At 34.9% G+C, this 22,220-nt stretch overlaps 1 protein-coding gene across 1 annotated transcript; it reads right to left on the bottom strand.

Moving 5' to 3' along the window:
- Positions 1–225: 225 nt before the first annotated feature.
- LOC124368736 (inactive selenide, water dikinase-like protein) lies at positions 226–21,610 on the bottom strand. The gene is made up of 7 exons (XM_046826066.1): positions 21,100–21,610; positions 13,173–13,280; positions 11,338–11,486; positions 8,833–8,945; positions 7,451–7,641; positions 4,134–4,343; positions 226–2,297 (listed from the first exon to the last, which is right to left on the bottom strand). Exons 1-7 carry the CDS (start codon positions 21,236–21,238, stop codon positions 2,137–2,139), a joined length of 1,071 nt encoding a protein of 356 aa, XP_046682022.1. The 5' UTR covers positions 21,239–21,610; the 3' UTR covers positions 226–2,136.
- Positions 21,611–22,220: the final 610 nt, after the last annotated feature.

The raw sequence follows: 22,220 nt of genomic DNA, 5'->3' as shown, positions 1-22,220 counted from the left end.
TTGTAATGCAGGAGCATTACAAAATCTATTAAGCTAGTGATATTATAGAACATTATCACTTTGGTTACGGATGTACCTGTGAAATAAAATCTATTTTTAGTTTTTCTTTCGATTTGGCATCCGTGCTCGGACATAGATCTGTCCCTGGGTTTGTGGTACTAAGCTGCTATGTTCTGGAAAATAAATCTATTTTGGTAGAATCAAAGGTAGAATAAATAAAGATGATTTATAAAAGAACAATATATTTTTATTATAAAATATCCACAAACAAACATGGTATGAAAGAACAAAGGTAACATTTTTTTAACACCCACTTAATACTAATGAATTGCCTTGTCAAAATTGCACAAATAACAGTTTGTGATTAATAAAAACCTAACCCCAGCGGTCATCGCCCTAACAACATCAAAGATTCCTTTGGTAGGGGTCATTTCTGTCATCAGGCTTATATAAATTCTACAAACTGTGTAAATGTGATTTGATTCCAGCAACTCTTTGTACCAAATTCTTAATGTTAACTGATTAGAGCAACATAAATAAGAAACAGAAATAACTAACATAAAGAATAATAATGACTATTAAACCAAACATTTCACATTTTGCATATTATGACATTTCTCCATTTAATTCACTCTATTTGAGCTGTAAAATATTTCCAGACATTAAAAAAATTAGTATCAGGTATGTATTACATAGTTGTGTAATGAACAATTTACATGTTGTTCCAGAAGTACCCATAAGGTGTTATATTTATATTCAGGAATATTTAAATAATCCAAATTATTACTTCGGTATACTTTAATTAATACAGTAACAACTATCTCAGTACTGTAAAGGTTTAGTACATTTCTATGAATGAAACAAATCGGAAACTTACTTATATTAATTTTGTAAACAGATAATTTAGGGATGGCAGATATTAAAAAAAAGTATTAAAAAAGAGGATTATTTAAATACTAACAGTGGTTTACTACAGGCAAGAATCATATAAAGTTGTATTTCTTCCAAACTTAATTAGAGAAGCTGTGCTCACTTGTTAAAATAATGTTTGAAGGTTACAGTAGCGTTAAGAGTGGAGAGGGTACCTCTGGAAAGTAAGATGGTACATAGGTGCTTAGCAAGTTTCTTATGGACAAAACAAGCAGGTGAAGATGCCAATAAAGTGAAATTAGTTCATATCTTAAAACTGCAAAGTAATGTTTATATCAGTCTTTTTATTATAAATTGAGCTGAATTAGTAGTAATAATTATCAGCACTTTTAAAATGTTAAGAACAGCCAACTTTGTTTGGTATTAGGTGTTATGTAAAAAACATGTTTATTAACAGAAAAATTGAAGTGCTTCTGATGTACTTAAAAACTAAATATATCATAATTTAAAATGTGGCATTACTGCTCAAACTTGAAATTAAAACCAGAACACAATCATATGAAACAGAATAAATTGAGACTTGCTTGAGTATGACAACAATGAACATGAATTTTTAATTTACAAAACACTCTGGCTTCACTGTTTTGATTACTTATAAAAAAAAGTTATAGTCATCTAAATGGAATTGACATCTATATTTGAAGTGTTGATGAATACATCTTCTGAAATTAACTGAAGGGCACACACAGCCTACAGTGCAAGTTATTTCCATGTCAAATTATTCCTGACCACTGCCTACATTATCCACTTGATGTACAACAACATTATAATTCCAGCATTTACACTTCTTATCTGAAGTGTCATACTCACACAAGTTCACATCAATCAGAAGCACTTCACAAAAGAAATGTAGGTATAATACAGATATACTGGGTGAGTTTTAGATATCTCTCACTGCACACATTATCCAACTCATTGAAAAAAAACCAGGTTCTTCACCATGGCCAGTCTGTTCTTTCTTTAACTTTTTATGTACTTTCAAATACCAGGGTAAAAGAGCTATTGTTTTGTAATAAAGGAAATGAATGTCTTTAAGGATTTATAATATATAAGGATTAAGAAACTCACCCTGTATATCTGCTGTAATAGAACTAGGACGCATATGTAATGCATATAGCTTAATCAACTGTTTTTTATAATTGGACTATTAAAAAACTCATAAAAGAAAAAAAAGAAAGAAAAGAAGTGATGCAATTCCTTAAAACATCAACCTGACACATCGATGATTCGTGGCTTTTCAATGAGCTTGGCTGTGCGATCACCTTTTTCAACAAGGCCAATTATCCAGGCTTGGATACCTTCTTGCCTTTCAAGCTCCTTACAGAAGGCTTCGCCTTGACGTTTTGGTATACAGATGAGAAGCCCTCCTGAAAAAGAGTATTGACATAAATAAGTCGGTCCATATACCTTAACCCTTGTGTGTCAGACGTCGTCCGTCATTGCAATGACGTCAGCTTTACTTTATTTTTAGCCGGCCTACGATGTTTCCGATTGGTGCTGCGATCGCACGGCATGCTCAGGAACTAATAAATGACAGCTGAACTATGATGGACGGCTGCTGATTTATTTTGTTTTGTCATTGTAGTCACGTTTCCTAACCAATTTTCAGATGCGTTCGCATTAATGACTCGATATGTCGTTACCAAGGACATCTTTTCTTTCTGATTCAGAAGTTATTGCTGAATTAGGATGAAGAGGCAAGGAACATCAAATAAACATACAAAAGCCAACAGTTATCTGTCAGTATAACAAATATATAGGTGGCTTGGACCAAGCAGACCACTATATTGCTTCCTACAAATTTTCCCGTAAATCTCTGAAATGGTGGAGAAAGCCATTTTTCTGGATGTTGGAAGTGGCAATAGTAAATAGCTTTCTCTTGTTCAACATGAATAAACAAAACCATGGAGAGAAACAATTAAACAGAGGAATTTCAGAGAAATCCTCATCACTGAACTTGTAGGCCATGTCCGTGTTAAACACTTAGTTTCCAATTAGCTTGTTTGGAGTTACACATGTATGAAATGGCAATATGATGTTTTAGAAACAATCTATATTCTCAGTTATAAATATCATGGGAATTGGTTTTGAATTATGAATCAAGAACCAATGATACTACAATTTTAGTATTGCTATGAATTGTTTTACACATAACTATGGCATAAAAATAGTACTGCCTAACAACAAAATGTCTTTTGTGAGTATTATGGCAGTGAACTAACCACAAGTGACAGCTGCTAGAAGGAACTGAGTTCTCGGCCACAGCAATATTTTTGTGCAAACGCTGTGGTCTTGACTGACCATCCACTTGTTACAAACACAACATTCCCTTTCTCTGACTTCTTACGTTGAATTCATCTGTTAGTAGTCTTATTAAACAATGTTATAAAACAATTTTTTAAATAAAAATCAATTATTTAAAATTACGCTTTTGAAATATAATAAAATATTATCACATTTCAACAAATAAACGTGTGTTCCAACAAACCAAGAACTTAGTGCAGTATAAATTTACAAGTTTTTACTATACATTGGTTGTTTTAAAACAGGGTTGCTACAGGAGTCCAATAATGAAATTCCCTGACTTTTCCCTGATTTCCAGATCAAATTTTTCATTTTTTCCTGACTTTTTTCGACGCAATCCCCAGAGTTTTTGGCTGCCTGCTTCATGCGCCGCGTCGTCTGCAGGCTTGGACTCGGCGCGGCGGCAGTAAGTTTATTTGTGTAAAGGGATTTTATATTTTTCCCTGACCAACGTCAAAATTCCCTGACTTTTCCCTGACTTGAGACCGGATTCCCTGACTTTTCCCTGATTTCCAGTCCTGTTTTTTTCCCTGACTTTTCCCTGACCTGTAGCATCCCTGTAAAACATACTTGTTTTATAACAATTACATGTTTTAAAACAACTTATTGATGCTTTATACATGAACTTGGCAGATCAATCACTAAGTCTGGAGTCAGTTTGGGGAAGTTAGACCACTTTGGCTACTTAATTCTGACACTTACTGAATTTAGAAAAATCATTGCCATCCATCCCTAATGAGTACAAGAGTGAACATAAAGTTTAACATCCACACAGCCCCCCCCCCAAAAAAAAAGAAAAGGTCAAGCATTGTTACAAGTACAAAACAACATTTCTACTACAATAATATCACAAGTATGTTTTTTATAGAGAGTTATTGAGGAAAGTAATATAGTAATACCTGAGGTCTCTGGCGCTCTGCCCTCCAGAAGTCTGAGGTTGCCACATACTTTCGCTACTGCAGCCATCTTATTGATTACTGGCAGGTTGTGAATTGAGAACGTGACTGGGTTCTTCTGATATTTGGCCAGGTTCTCCGCATGACCCAAGATGCCGTACCCAGTCACGTCGGTACAGGCATGAGTGTTAAAGAGGTGCATCAATTTTGCAGCTGAAACCATAACCTTACAGTTATTATAATACTTAAACTATTGTTAATCAGACTACAGTTGAAATGCAGATCTGAAAGGTATAGCTAATAGAGTAGTGTCTTCTACTCAATAATTAAGGTATACAAATGGTGAAATTTGAACTCAAACATGAACTAAATACATACACTAGGTTTCATGTCTGGCTAGTTTATTTTTTTCAGTTGAACCAAAAATTGAACAGAAAAATTGGTATCACTTATATCTGGGAACTCTGCGGATGTCCAGAAGCAGCATGTCACCAACCCCATATGTTGAGATACTAAGATTAAATGGTTGATCAATAGGTCTACTTTACTGAGGATGATATCGGTAAGTTTCCAGTTGAGAGTTTATTGTAAAAGGCAAGTCTCAGTCCAACATCTGGTTAATTTTTAAATAACAATTATGATTGTAGCTGTTATAGTTTACTCCATAGAGATTTCTATTCTCTCCCTAGAGCAGGGCTGCCCAACCTACGGCCCGCGGGCCGACCTACGGCCCGCGAGTCAGTTTTATGTGGCCCGCCTTGTTGCCAAAACAACCAAATTTGTTTACAAGCATTTGAAATATTAAATAAATACTAATTTTGAGAACCAAGCAGTCCAGCCGATTTCACGTAGAACGAGCCGTATTAATTTGGTGGAGTATGAGTTGCAGACAGATTTCACTGACTACGGTGGTGGCTGCCGGCTGGCGAATAGAGCGCGCGTAAAGCACGGCACAGCGTGCGGTGACGTAACCCCTACCCAACTCAAGGTCACCACTCACCACGTAATTTGTATGTCCTAGTATGCTAGTAGGATTAATTAAAATCAATGTATTCAATTTATTGGTGACTTTTTTATTGTTCCCTCAGAATTAGAGCAAACATCCAAAAGTCTGGGTTTATATTTATTTCTACAAAAAGAACCTAAAAACATAATATATTATAAACCTTTACCTAACAATTAATAAATAATAAGAAATTACAATAATCAGGAAACAAGGGCCAAATAACCTTAAAACTCATATTTTGCACAAGATTTCTGGAACAAACCCCGGGCAATACGTTTTGTTTGGGGTTCCAAATCCCCCGGGATGTTGGCCCGCCTGGCCATAAAGGCTTTACAATGTGGCCCTTGGGTAAAAAAGGTTGGGCACCCCTGCCTTAGAGTGTAAAATAAATTTACATCCTTGTCTAGAGGAAATAAAATAGCTTCTTTGCATATAAGTTAAGAGTCATGTTACTGAGTAGGAAATTTTGGACAATTAGTGACAAAAAGTAAATTAAGCAGAATGTGAAAACTGTAGTTATTCGCTAACCAGATAACTGTAATATTAAATATGTGGAAGGTTTTAAAACATGTTAAACACAATATGTCGAGCAAAGTCGTTTAAAGAAATTCCCCGACTTTTATAAACAAAAAACAAAAATTTTACCATATACTTTGGAATAAAATTAATGGATTTTTTAAAAGTCAGTTATAACAACTATTTATAAATAACATGAGTATCAAAATATGTTCACATATACTATTCAAAGTGCAATAGTAAGTTTAAAAAGTTAGCAAAAAGCTAATATCTACTTGGAAAAAGTAACAAGAATATCAGTTTTTGTCAAAATAATGATAGGCCTGTATGTGCAGTTTATTGAGATGTTTGGAAATTTATAATCAAACTCATGAAAGTTTAAGGCCTACAAAACTTTTCTTGCATCTTCTGAATACTCAAATGTAAAATAAAAATTAGACAATTACAACACAGGGTGTTTAGAGCAGAGGAGTAACTTTTGGTGAATAAGTGACCTCTGATGCAAAAGAATCTGTGACTTTTAACAAAAATTTCAAAAGTAACGTACAAAAAGCAACATCTCTTTAAAATAATAATTTAAGACAAATTTTACTAATTAAATTATTGGAACTATATGCACAGACTGAAGAAACATTTTTTACGACAATAATCTTACCAAGTTACCTTACTGTGTGTGTAGTGTTCAGTAGCGCAAAGCAATTGTACTATGTAGAATTTTAATGCTATAATAAATGAAAACAATATTTACTGGAAAAAACAAGACAAATATGAACTAAAGACAAAATGTTATTGATAAAAGCATGATTATTAAATTAGTTTTATCTATCTACGCTTTTGCATACACAAAGTACAACACGATTGGTTCATTGCATACTGCCGATCAGCCATTGTCCACAAATATACGCAGTTACTCGTATGGACGTAACTGCAAGCAAAATATTTACAAAACTAAGATAATTTGTTTAACAGGATATCTATCTACCAGTTTTCAAACACAAACAACGTGCAACAAACTCTCACTTTCACAATCACTTATTTGTGTGATACCGATCAGATGCTGCCTGCTAAGATGTGCATCAGATCCACGGCGATGCATGTACATAAATACTAACCTGTAAGCATAATATGGTTCACTGCACTAGGATAATTTGTCAATCGGGTTATTTGTCTTCGGACTTTCATACAGAAAGTACAACAAAATCTCATTTTCCCTATCACCAATTTGCCGATCAGCTGTTATCCAGGAATATTAGCAGCAGCCTTGCGACAGCCCACGAATGTAAATATAGAAAATACCAACTGGAAGCAAAATATAATTTTTTAAACTAAGACAATTCCTTAATATATATTTACGATTTTCTAAACACGAAGTGTGCAAGAAACATTTCAAGCGATTGGTAATTTGTTTACAACAGAACAGGCGATAATGAATGACAAAGCGAGTCTCTCCAGATTTGATTTTTGAATCTGTTGATTGATTTTCTAATTCAAATGTTTAAAATTCGGCTTTGTGATAAACTTATATTTCAAACCAAAATGTTTGTGGAAAAGTCTGTAACTATTCCGGGACAGGTAGAAAATCTGCAAGAATAACCGGACAATTTTCCTGATCTATCATTAAATTCCCTGATTTTTCCATCATTTTCTCCTTATTGTTAAAATTTCCCGACTACTCTTGCCCGCTAGACAACCAGATAACATTGGCTGTGTTTGGGTGAAACGACACAGGAAATATTTATATAAGTACCAAATTCAACGTGAGAAAAAAAGAAAAGAAACAAGTAGATTCATGCATTACCTGTTTTGTTCAGTCTCATCATTGAATTTATAGCCATTTCATATCCTTTTCGTATCACTTCCTCTGGGGCAACGTGCAGGATTTTTGGCCAGAGCACTTGGTCGTCTATCAAGGTAATAGCTTTGCATGCCATTTGTGTGCCCAAGGCCTTTGTGAGCACCAACACATCTCCTACTTCAGCATGTATCGGCCTGTGGGGACATATCATACAATGTTATACTTTACAACTTAAGATAAATACTTCCACAGTTACAGAGATTATGTTCTTACTAGTAGTTACCCGCGGTTTTGCATGCAATTTCATTTTGAAAAACATGGATACCATGAACATATTCTTTTTAAATGGCACCCCAAACAATCCTGAGGTAAGTGAAAGTGACTGGACCATACACATTCCAATTTCTTGATTAATTTTAGATATAAGTTTTTAAATGGGGCCCTGAAGTCGGAGAGTAAAACTGTTTTTACCCTCTGACATTTCTCAAGTATATCTTCAATATTTCATGATATTTTAATGAATAGCGCAGATTATTTTTGGCCAGTGTGGAGAAATCCTGTCTTAAGTCAAAATCCTTACCTTTTAAGTTAATGCACTTATGATATTACTACATTATAATTTATTAATCATGACATTTGACTGTAATTAATTAAAATCCCAATAACAATAAGCCCAGACAAAGAAAATCTTCTGCACGTAAAGTGACATTTGTTAAGTCTAACTGACCATGAGAGATGAATAACAACAAAGATTTACATTAACTGCTTAAATGTGTATAAGTTATCGTACTTATTATTCTTGTTTTGACAGGTGATTAAAACCACCTTTACTATTTGCTGATTAAGCTAAAAAGGAACTTTTCAAAACCAATGGGACGTAGCAAAAGGGATTTTCAAAATCGGAATAGGCCTATATGTTTAACAGTGGCCATAAGAATGGCTATGTAAAATTCAATACAATCGGTCAAGTAGTTTTTAAGACTCAAACAAACATACAGAGAGATACCATTAAATTTTTAAGTAATAGTATAGATTACATTTATTTTACTTATAGAATTGATAGACCAAAGATTTGGGTTTGATTGAAGAAAATTAGGATAACACTACCATATATCCGTTTAGACTTGAGATAGTGACAAAGAAAAGCTGAAGGAATACCAACATCTCACCATTTATGCTCTGGTGATTTATCTCTAACCACAGAACGTTAAAGCAAGTGAAGAGCCATGATTTCTTAGATATCGGCAGACTAAACATTGGTTTCAGTATATCTGTAGTACAATATATATATTCAATGTAATTAAATTAAATTTGATTTAAAAAATTAAAGTAGTTATTAACTTTAAGTGCTATAACTGTAAAGAGTAGGAAAGACCAAAACCTACATGATGAATTCACTTATTTTACACACAGAAGTGGCAACCCCTCCAATTGTGCACCAAGGATTGATTCTTGTGTCGCCACCAGTAAGCACACTTTCCGCTTCCTTTACAGCATCCTGGAAAAGGTGTATTATTACTTTATTGTAAAAGTTATACAATTATCTTTAAATACTTGGTTTATAGCGTATCAAATGTTAGAACTTTATATGACTAAACTTAGAAATGTATACTTTTTTACTACAAATGCTGGTCTCCAAGCACTTCTTTCAGGGGTCCAAAAAGTTGGATCACAAGGTAGGGTAGACACTCTGATATTTCCCACCCAAACGCAACCGATGTTGTTAGCTGTATGAGGCCTAGAGTTGACAATGACACTTATAGCCAATTGCTGCTTACATTTTGATCCTCCAATAACCCACGTGGGAACAATTTTCAGTTGAGCTTCTTGGCCAAAAACTCGATTATAATTCACTGCTCCATAGGGACTTTCACTTCTTGTTCACTCATAATTTCTTTTGGTAGTAAAAGGACCCAAGAGATTTTCAGATGGTTTTCCCCTCTATCTAACAGTAAATCCTATCTACCCATCCACCGACTGTGGGGTGAATGAACATATTTTAGGATAAACCAGTCCCGATTATATTTGACACACCCTCCTATTTTGTCTCTATTTATTTGACAGGAGTTTATGCTTTTATACTGCTTAACCCATTGCGGATCGTATTGTTTTGGCGCGCGGGCACCAGCGGGCACGATATAATTTACGGTCAGCAGTCGCACGAACAGCAATGGTGCGCCACATCGTATCGCTCACTATTGTATACAAGAAAATTCAGCTGTGAAGGTATTCGTTCAGATGGAACATGGGCCTGCTGGGGTATCTGTGATGTAGGAACGATAATACGCGAGCAAGATTCCGGGGTGGCAGGGATGATGTCTGAATCATAGTCTAAATAAAACGGCTCGGGCGAAGCGATTACAACATCCGGGCAATTGTCGAGACTAAACCCGCCAACATGTATGTCTGCGTCATTTAGTTCTGTGTCACTAACTTCAAAAGTATTATAATAACAACTGAGGTAAACACCCAATCAGAAGTGCTAAAAAACAGAGAGTAAACTCATATGAATGATTTTTCAACTTCGATCTGTAGGGTATTTATAAAACTTTTGAAAACTCTAAACGTAGACCGTTGTTAAACACTCTTAGTTGAAAAGTGAAGACGATCGCCCTACCTATCAAACATTAATAGAACTATTAGGATGGAAACTTAAAAGCAGACCGCTTTTGCGACCTGAGCTCGTCATCGTGCCGTTAAGCCCGGCCGCTGCGTGACAAGCTGGGCTCGTCAGTGATCCGCAATGGGTTAATGATTAATATACTGTTTATATAGTACAATAATACAATAATAATTGTGAACCACTTGACTAGTTATTTATTCATTCAAACCTCAAAATTATGAACATGGCTGATGGGTTTCATTATATTTCTGAAATAATGTGGCATAGAGTTTAGAGGCATGGAGGAAACTAGCGAAATTAATGTTAATCTGGTATCCAATAATATGGAGAATCCTAATAAAGAGGTGTTTAGTTTTAATCTATTCTAAGTGTACGGTGTTACACCACGGTCTCACACACTGTGTGTTTCTTGACTTGTAAACATTTCTACTACCAATTGTGTTTAATCTGGTTTTTTTAACGTTTATAACAATTACTTGTAGTTTTCATTACCTATCAAAAATCACCGAGTTTTATTTTAGTACACCAATAGATTGATAGATGAAGTTCACTATTTTTAGACAAATAAGAGGAATGCCACCTGTTTGGTTTTAGTTTTAACATCACCATGGATCACTGGCTTGTGTGAGTATCTAACCGAACATTATTTAGTACAGTACATCAATGATAAAAAATGCAATTGACACAGGCAGAAATTGAACCAACACTATTGTTATATCGGAGCCGTAGTCTGAGACCTTTGTATGACTACTGGATCTCTATGCAAAATCAACAACTTTCAACAGCATTGATTAGTAAGAGATAAAAATACTTTGTAAAATTTAATACATTACTTGGATAACTTGTATTTATGATTTTTTTAAATTTAAATAACATAGATGAAATACAATAGGAACGGTAGTATTATTTAAAAAATCTGGACTATATTAAAGAATGATTTTTTTCCGTATATGTCATTATTGGTATATTGATAGTATTGTCAGCTGTTTTAGTGCATGAAGCGTAATACTGTTGTGTACCCCTACAAATATTTCATAATTTCTCATTGCAAACATTTTTAAATTGAAGAGTTACAGTAATATATTTACAAGAAATAAATAAAATTTATCAATGATACTATCATTATCAGTGCTCATAAATGAAAGATGGAAATTTTGAAACATTCTTATATTTTTATTGGTAAAGTAAGGAAGAAGCTATATAGCTAATATTCGATTATACCTTTTTTTTCAATAATTATCACTACAGGTAGAATTTCAAAACATACCTTAAATCCTTTCATTAATAGCTCGGTACACACTCCACTTTCTTCTGGGGTCATCTTCGTGCACACTCCTACAATCATGTGCATGCTGTCTATATGAGAGACACCTACAGCGTAGAGGTCACTCACTACATTGGCGCATGCGATACGTCCTATAACAAATAAATCACACATTACATTACATTACACATTTGCTATGGGTTAAACGCCGGAGAGTAACAGCGATGTTTGCCAAATAGCAAGTTACACAATGTTGGTGAACAATACAATTGCAAGCTTTAAGCCTCGTTGTTGCTTAGCTATCTGCTGAAGGCAATTGGGACAGTTTTCGCAGTTGTTCAAGTCTTTATTCATATAGGGTTACGTTAATTTTAGTTTTTGGGAATTTTTGGGTTTACAAGTAACCAAACACAGTTTATTAAATGGCTATCACTGAGAACTGAATAAGTGAACAATTGAGATATATATATATATATATATATATATATATTAAGAAATGAAACTGTTAATTACGGGGGAAATGTAGCTTACCTAAAAAAACTAAAATTTTACAGTTTTTTAAATATTAATCAAAACATTTTTTATTAAACAAGTGATATTATGTTTTATAGTGGAGTAAATTTTTCAAAGTGCTATTTCTCTTGTGAAACTGATGAGAAAAATGAATATTTTGGTCCCAGAGTTGGTGGTCTTGTTCAACACAAATAATACAGAGACAAACTGAGTGTACAGCTGCGGCAGTACGCCTCAAAATGTAAACGAAAGAACTATTAAGGTATATACAGACGAGTAATGGAATATTAGAATGATCAAAGATTTATTTATTTTCATAAATTCAACACTCTTCTTTCAATTAGTATCAAAACCAATATGGTTTGGACATATTTTAGACATAATAGCTAAAAACAAAAGAAATCTTAAAAGAGATTTTAGCAAGTGTTGCCATCTATACTAGGGCTTAAATACAATGTATCAGGCATTTACCAGTTCAAATCAAATCAAATTACTCTTTATTTTAAAATATACAATAATTACAATTTATAGCTTACTATTATGAAAATACTGCCACATGGGCTGAGGCCTGTGCGTGACGGCGAGCTCTTATTTAATACAATTTTAATAGAACAGACTTTTTTTTATATATCCATACAATAAGCAAAATTCAGCTCACACATCCAGTCCCACAAAATAAAATAATAGTTATGACAAAAAGAAAATAAATATCTAAGCGGTTGAACGTGTTGTATATGCTGAAACGATGGCAAAGCAACTGAAAGTAGTTATAGTAAAGGTAGTTAATAACGGTAAGTGGGAGTGAGGAGAGACTCAGCGTTATCAGAGCTGATCATCTGCAGTTAGGTAGTAATCAGTTGGTTGAACAGACCGGTTAGTTCGGCCTGCAGGTCCCTTATCACTGGAGGCAAGCGCTTGTACAATGAATTCGCCACGTAGTATGCGTTTGTCAGGTTTACAGTCATCTCAATAACAGGGATCCGCATGCCACCCACCCATAATGGCCCAGGTAGAGTACCTGTGGGTGGTTAGACCCAGTACCACCTCCCTGTGCCTATAGATGTAGACCATCACATTCCTGATATATAACTGGCGGATCGTGATAATATCTGATTCTATGAACAACTGATTTGATGAAAAACGTTTAGGTTTATTTAGGGCTGCCTTGAGTATCGATTTCTGAATAACATTTAATGGATCAATGATGGTTTAGAACGACCCTCCCCACGCTATGATTCCATACTGTAAAATAGACTGAACATATGCAAAATAAACAGTTTTTAATTCATTATAATTTTAAATTTGCATTAATGACTATTACTCACCCATCTTGTACGGATCGTCAATAATTGGGTAAAAGAAGTCCGTGGTCTGCACTATGAACAAGTCTTCTCGGCGTTTCACAGGAATAATGCTACAATCCATCCCTATTCCTGTAAAAGAACACAGTGTCACATAAATTGTACTTATTGCACGTCATAAGTAGATAGTAATATAGGGTTCCTGGATGCAATAAAAATCTACCATAAACCTCCAAATCTTTTACAGAAAGACAAGAGTTAAAGAGTTCAAAAATAAAGAATTTAATGGAGTTTTGAGAAAATACAACATCAAAATTTATCATGCTGAAAATGAAGAAAAATCTAGTATCATAGATAGATATAATTGGATGCAAAATGAGAATGAAAGTTCTTTTTCCGAATAATAAAAACTTTAAATGGGTCAATATTGTACAAAAAAACTTTAAAATTTATCAAGTCATAGAACGGTTAAAATGAAGATGTAGAAAAAGAGATATTAGACTAGTGACCATTTCAATATTATTAAACTTCTCCAAGGCCTTCGACTACATATAACATCCCCTCCTCCTTATCAAATTAAAGAAGTATAGTTTCTCCGAAGTTGTGTTAATTGGCTCAAGTCTTACCTTACTGGATGTCAGCAATGTGTGAAGGAGGGGAATAAAATGTCAGATTGGAAACCTATTACAAGGGGGGTCACACAAGTATGTACTTGGACCCATTTTATTCTCACTTTATATAAACGCCACTTCAATTATGACATTCAAATGTTCATCTTTACACCGACGATTTGCAAATACAGGGTGCATTATGAAAGTAATGCACACCTAAGAAAAATAGATTTATTATAATTCGATTGTTATTAAAAAAATAAGCAAAACTTTCATTTGACTGAACTTGGGGCACTACTTTTGGTCTAGACTCGTTTGGTAGCTTCCATTGGGATAAAATGAAATGAAATGAAATGATTTATTAGCCCAATAGAACATTACAATGTTATAAGGCTCGTCAAGAAATAATAACACTAAATACTAAATAACAATTAAAAAAAAATACTAACTACAACACAAGTAACATATAGCTAATACTAGGTGGTATGATATTTCACATCTTAATTATTTCCTGGTGAATTCGGACGAAAATCGTCAAAAGTATAAATTTCAGTTTGAAGCATGTATTCTTTAATAGTTTTTTTGAAAGCCATTAATGTAGGAATCTCTCTCCATACTAAAGGTAATTTGTTAAAAAAATGCTGACAATTGTAAGAGAAAGATGTTTTAAAATGGGTTGTTCTGTGTATAGGAACAGGTAGAGAATAACTATTACGTGTAGTGTAGTTATGATGGGAGATAAAGGGATTGGACTGTATTCTTTCATATGTTTGAGTTAAAACTTCCATTATGTAAATACTTCTTACTGTTAAAATTTGAAGATTAAAAAAATGTCCTCTACATGATTGATTAAATTTCAAATTTCCTAGAATTCGGATTGCTCTCTTTTGAGTTTTGAAAACCTGTTCAATAAATGGTGAACTTCCCCAGGAAACAATTCCATATCTCAACACAGATTCGAAATAGCCAAAATAAATAGTTTTTGCTGTTCTTAAGTCAGTCAAGTCTCTAATTTTACGAATAGCATAACATGCTGAATTTAGTTTCCCATTTAACTGACTGATGTGATTTTCCCATCTAAGATTGTCATCTAAAGTAACACCAAGAAATTTACAATTTTTTGTAGAAGTAAGTTTACTTTGGTAAAAAGTTATTTCAAGTTGTTCTCTAAAGTTTCTAATAAAGTGAAAATTAAGTATGGATGTTTTGGAAATATTTAAGGATAGTTTGTTAGCTTTAAGCCAGTTAAAAATCAAACTAATGTTATCATATAATTTTTGAGATAGTTCAGTTTTATTGTCAGATTTAATCAAACTAGTGGTGTCATCAGCAAAGAGAATTAATTTGTCACATAAATTGAACTGCTTGGGTAAGTCGTTTATAAAAATTAAAAATAATATTGGACCTAAAACTGACCCTTGGGGTACGCCTGCCTCCAAATAGCGGGCAGGAGATAGATATTTATGGATGATTGAGGTTTGGTTGCTATGTCAAAACCACAAACCCATGATTCGCCACTGCTTATGACCCTCTTGAGCAAATTTGTGTCATCGCGGACAGAGGCCAACAGCTCATTAGCTGTAATTTGCTGTTGAAATAGAGTAATTTTTGTACAAATTTCACAGCGACTCATCTCATGCCCATATCATTGGTAAAAAACAAATGGCACGAAACAATCGATATGTTTAGGTCCTCAGCAACTTCACTAATGGTGATTTGACGTTTGGCCAAAACTATTTTCTTCACTTCATCAATGTTTTGTTCTGTTCTTGACGTGCTCGGATGTCCGGCACGATGTTTGTTGTTCACATCTTCTCGACCCTCCGAGAACGTTTTGTAATACAGATAAACTTTGCTTCGGTCCAAGGAAGTTTCTACATAAGCCATAGTCAACATTCGGAATGCCTCCACGCACTTAATTTCGTTGTTAACACAAAATTTTATACAGATTCTAAGATCCATTTTTTCAAATAGGCACAAATCGAAGATGAACCTTGACACGCACAAGCCAATCAGTTGTCAACAATTAACTGAACATTAAAAATTGCCGAACTTGTTGGCATAGGTCAGAAACATGAGTACCAACATAACGCTACAAAAAAATTTAAAAAAAGAATATACGTAACTCCCAGAAATTAAGAGGTCGATGTTTTTTTGAACAGGTCTCATACAACGTATTTCTTTCAGTTATGAAAGTATGTAGTACTTATTACATTTGTAAACTGAAGAAGTGGATTAGTTGGTGTGCTCTTTTGAACACAGAAGACTAGCTGAAACATAGTTAGGCCTATACGAGGTGTGTCCAAAAAGTATCTGACCTTGACGTCTGGCATGAACTGACGTTACTCGGTGGCAACGGCAATCTGGTCCCCTTCAAAATACTCCCCTCCACAAGCCACTACCTTATTCCAACGCTCCTCCCACTTCCGGAAACACTCCTTAAATTCATTTTGCGGAATGGCTAACAGGTCCTTTGTCGAATTTTGTTTTATTGTTCAACATCGTCAAATCTTTTTCCTTTCAAAGGAATTTTTAATTTTGGAAATAGCCAGAAGTCACAAGGAGCTACGTCAGGACTGTAGGGAGGCTGTCGTAGTTGGTTGATGTCGTGTTTGACCAAAAAACGCTGAATAAGATTGGAGGAATGAGCTGGCACGTTGTTGTGGTGCAGGATCCACTCACAGCTTGTCCACAGTTCAGGTCGTTTCCTTCGCACTGCATCTCGTAGCCACCTTAAGACCTCAAGATAATACCTTCCTTATTCACTGTCTGGCCTCTTGGAGCATATTCGTAATGAACAACGCCGTCCTGGTAAAAAAAAAAAAAAAACTGTCACCATTGCTTCGACTTTGTCTTGCTTTTTTCGGCCGTTGCTCTTTGCGAGTTTTTCACTGTGAAGATTGAGCCTTTGTTTCAGGGTCGTAGCCATAAACCCATGACTCATCACCAGTAATAACTTTTTTAAATAACCCTGGGTCACTTTTTATTAAATCCAGATTGTCCTGTGCAATTTCAAGTCGACAGTTCTTTTGGTCTTCTGTCAGCAGCCGAGGAACAAATTTTGCTGAAACACGGTTCATTTTTAAATCTTTGTGTAAAATGTTACAAACTGACAATTTTGGTATTCAAATATCTTCTTTTAGCTCTCGGACAGTCAATCGACGGTTTTCATTAATTGCTGCACAAACACGTTCAACATTTTCAGCGTTTCTGGCCGTTGAAGGCCTGCCAGATCGGTCATCACTCTCCACTGATATGCGGCCATTTTTAAGCCACCTAAACCACTCTTTTATTTATGTAACGCCCATAGACACGTCACCATAAACTTTCCGTATTATAGTAATAGTCTCTGATGCTGAATGGCCAAGTTTTTGGCAAAATTTAATGCAAATGCGCTGCTCAACACGTTCACAGTCATATTGAAATGCAACGCACACACACGGCAGTACTGTACAAAAAGAGCGCTGTGACTCACTGTGTGACCGGATCGTATTCAATGCCTAATATGGGAAGGAGTAGGCTTGCCCTATACACATCAAAACACATCACCCTACAGTTATGCTTAGGTTTAGGCCTACTCTTTATTGTCTTTTGTAGTTTTATAATTGTCAAAACATTAGTTAAGATGGAGTTCAGGTTTGCGTAGGCCTAGGCCTAAGCCTAACTCTACCTAATGCTGAAGGTAGTTGTTCAGCCTTGTGATCTAAATTACGATCACTTACTACTACACTTTCATCCTAAGAAATAGCAAAATAAGAATCAATATCATCATTATCAAAATCAAACGTGCATCCTCAAGGTATTTATCGTGCAAAACAATTAAATCACTGAGCCGGCTCGTTGACGCCATTTCAGTACAAAATTAAAACTCACTTTATAGGTTTCTTGTTTACAACAAAATAAACATAATACATCTGTATCTATTCCTAAGCAAATGAACTAAAGACAAATGTTTAACCAAACGGCAGTAGATGCTACAAGTCGTTGGTTAGCTGAAAATAAAAACTTGTAATAGGCTAATGCCGAAAGTAAGCTATGGTTGAAGGTGGTATTTATTTACATTAGCGTGACCATGGAAAATTGACTTTTTTTTCATGGGTTGGGCATTTATAGCAAAGTATTATTATCACAGGTGCATATGAACTGGGGGGAAAGTATATTATTGTATTATATTGATGCCTTTCGGACATTATTGCGTTAAGGAGCAGGGGCATCACGTGATCTGAGATTCGACTTTTGCGAGCTCGAGTTAATTTTTTTTTTTTTTAAAGAGCAAGCAGTGCGCAGCACTGCGCAGCGGGCAGGCATCGTTGACAGGATTAACGTATTAGTCAGACTCGTCTTTACGAATTGCTTCCACGTGAGATACCGAACATCCAACACAAAGGTATGCCATTACCACTACTGAACTAGGAGGTTAAGAATAGACGTGGAGGAACAACGGTAGTTCAAAATGGCGTCCCTTCTTTATTTGACCAAGTAATACCAAACTGTCAAATAAGGATAGTGTTGCCAGAGGTACGATAATTATCGTAAAGGTACGATAATTTCATTGATTTTATGCGCCGGTAAGATACACAATGGGTAGTTATTATCGTACCATGAAAGATTTTTGACAAATTTATACAAGTAACAAACCAAAAGTTAATTATAACATAATTTATTATAGGAACATAACATACTTTTTCATTAAATGTGTTTGGTACGATTATTTTATATGAATGTACAATAATTTCTCGTTGTTGGTATGATAATCGGTTTTTAAAATCTGCCTATACTGAGTTTGAGCAGACGTGGAGTTACAGGAAACTGTCAAAAACAGAGTTTTCAGAGGATTTAAAAAAATCGTAGCTCCTTTGATTTTCGTTGCCAACGAATTTTTTCTTCAATATTGTTTTCAGGAAAAATTGTAGTTTTCAGGAAAAAAAAAAATAAACATACCTTTCCATGGTCACGTTAATGTAAATTGATACCTTGAAGGTAACTTGTTTATGATTATTTAAAACCCTTTCACAAGATCCGTTACATAGAACAAATATGAGTCCGAAAGACTTTTGTTAGATTCACGCTGCAACAGATGCCGGACAGAGTTCACCTATAGACACTAAGAGGTTAAAAATCTGTAGCATGAGGTCTTTTATAATTCTTTCCTACAGGGACAAGGAATGATTCCCTGCTCTGCCTTTCAATACCCCGAAAATACACTGTCCATGAATTTTTCTGCTATGATTATATTTTCTTATTACAAATTTGGCCTCATCAATCTCAACTACTGTCAGAGGACTGTGAATTATCTTAGAGGACATTGAAATACAATGGACATACACTTCGTGGCAGAAAGAATACGAGTCCACCACTGAATGTGCTGATACTCTGAACTCCAATGAAATATACCGTTCTCAGAGGCTTCAGATGTAATAATAAAATGGTCACCAAACCAAAATAAGTCTCGATATCGAGCAGGGTTGAAAAAAAAAACTGTATGGGCAGATTAACAGTGAAGTACACAGTTGATATCTGGACACAAAGGATACAAACTGAAGAACAAAATACTAAAAAATTAATTACTTACAAATATACCCCATAGATAAAACCATGTTATTTGCATTCCCTAAAACTATTTAGGAAGATAAGCAGAACAGACTACATTAATAATGTTAAAATTTTGATTGACTTGTGCTGATGTTGGTAATTATCATATTAACGGCCGGGGCGGAAAAAATACGAGTTTTGCGTTAAAAACTTATTGGAATCGTCATATAGAACAAAAAAGTATAAGGTTTGATGGGGTGGAAATGAGAAATAACGAAGTTCTAGAAAATGAAAAATTAAATAACTTTTCAGTAATATCTCCATGTTCTACATCCACGTCTAGCGTCACGTGACCTTTTGTGGCCAATGATTGAACCTCGTGATGACGTCATGGGTTGCGCCGCCATCTTTGCAAACGTAAATGAAAAATAATACAGAAATGAGCAGAATTTTGATCAAAATAAATAATGTTTTTCTTAATTTCGAGAAAAAAATTAATTACGAGTGCCTCCGGCCTCGAAGGTGCTGCCGAAGCCCGCGCTGATGTCAATAAAAGAAAAACATCCCTCGAGATAGTACCTATCAGTAAAATATAAAATAATAGAGGGGCTGATCAAAAATATAAATTGAAATGTAATGCAAAGGCAATTATTTAAAGTTAAAAAACTAAATAAATCATGAAAAACTCAAAGATATAGATGGATCAGAGAACACATACCATTAGTGTGTTGGCGGATACAGCTGAGCAGCAGCAACAAAAAAGTCGTCTATCACAACGAAACGACAAAGTCTCCCGGTTTAAAAACACCACTCGACCGCACGACGAACACATACACTCATTTTATAAAATTCCATGTTCAATTAAAAAAGAGATAATTTCGTTTCGGTTAAAACGTAAACTCTTTACATGCCCTACGAAACACTCCGACACACACACAATTCACTAGGGTTGGTTGAACTAGTGGATGGTTGATTCATCATTGTAAACGCACTCACTCAATCCGACCTACTGAACACGATATCTTGTGTAGAACTGACCCATGCCCCGGAGAACTCAGATAACAGTTGTACGTTATCAGGCTGCTATCAGTCCCGGCCGCAGATAATATTAAAGTAAACAAATTATCCAGACACAGCACACAAACTGAACATTAAAACATTAGGAACTTAACCACTTATCAATATACCCCCTAAAATCATGTTATTTGTCATTTGCACCCCATAGTACTATATATATATTTTTTGTTCAGGAGGGTGAGCAGAATACGTTGGTAACGTCAAATTCGTGATTTGCCGCCCCGGTGTTTAATCTTACTGGTACGCTGATGTTAACCGCACTGGTATCGTCCTTGTAATGAAATTTAGTAGGCTACATAAGACGATTCCATGACTGTAAGGCTTGACACAAACATCTAGCGTGGGACAGCAAAAAACTAACAATCAAAATAATTAAATCATCAAGCGCTGGTGACGTTGCAGTCAGGAACTAGGCCTAGTGGAATCGTCGGTCATAATGCAAATGTCTGAAGAAAGTATGAGCTTGCTATATAGGCTTAGACTGTAATTAGTGAAACAAAACTATTTTCCTTCTATATCTTGAAAACCTTGTATTTACTAACATTTGACATACTACTTATTATAAATGAAATATTCTCATTCATATTAATAAGAAAAATAATTTAAATTAAGTGGCCTAATAATGGCATACTTTGGGTGAGTAGGATTCCAACTTTACTTTCATATTATACAAAAAAGCAACAATAGGCATAGAGACAGAGAATTAACGCTATAAATAGAAGTATCCTTACCAACAGTAGGAGAAGGCTCATTCTCAGATACGCCGCTGACACTACCGCCACTAACACTAACACTGCTAACACCACCTCCACTAACACTCCCGCCTCGTCCTTCCTCACCGTTACCTTCCAAGCCCCTCAAGAGATTCATTAGAACCGCCTGAGGGACTTTACACCCTCATCCCTTTAAATCGGCAAAACGCGTTAGTTTAAAAGTGTCATTGAGCCCATAGCTTGCAGGGTTAAAAGGCATTCTGCGCTCTTCTTCCTCGTCAGAGATGATCATCAGTTCCCCTTCGGGACCTAGGTCATCAACTTCACTCATGTCTTATCGGAGAATAAAAATATAACGTTAACTTAAAATAAACGATCCGTCTAGACAAATAATGCAGGAACGCGACACTAAAACCGAAAAACAAACAAATAATAGATACACCGAAATTAACGTCACTCCCTACATCACTTCATTACACTATCGACAACGACAACCGACAACCTTTTCACTTCTTCTTTCTCGAATGCTGATTTCCGCCCGCAGCGAGTTGGAGGGAAGTTGAGGGTTTGCCAACGCCTAATATATCATAGCTGTTATTGTATTCTCTTGGTCTTTGAAACTCGTTATATCTTTGACTGTCTATATGGCTACGCGGAGAACTTCAGAATTTATATGAATGCCAATTATATATTGTGATAACTTAAACACTGAAAACCAAGAACTAAGCATATGTACATGTTTGGTTTTAGATTGTTACCAAGTTTACGAGACAGGGAATTTGAAGACACAGATTTCATTGGATGTTTTCTTTATTTATCTGTGTGAGTTTTTATCATTGTAATGGTTTAAATTCATGAATTAATTACATCATATGACGAAGCAAAGGCCTCTAATACCTTTTAATTGTTAAAATTTAAGTTTAAGCACACAAATTTCATTTTTATAAATAAAAATATATCGTTATTGTGATTTATCAGCACCGTGTTAAAGGTATGTTTGTGTGTGTGTATATATATATATATATATATACAGGGTGTATATTATGTCTGGAAACACCCAAATATATCCTTTAATAATTTAAATATAAATTTTGAAACCTCTTACAATCGTGATAGAGATTGGGCATCTACTTTTTGGA

This window comes from Homalodisca vitripennis, chromosome X (assembly GCF_021130785.1).
Source record: "Homalodisca vitripennis isolate AUS2020 chromosome X, UT_GWSS_2.1, whole genome shotgun sequence".
NCBI classification, from domain to species: domain Eukaryota; kingdom Metazoa; phylum Arthropoda; class Insecta; order Hemiptera; family Cicadellidae; genus Homalodisca; species Homalodisca vitripennis.
This window is presented reverse-complemented; position numbering and strand designations above follow the sequence as displayed.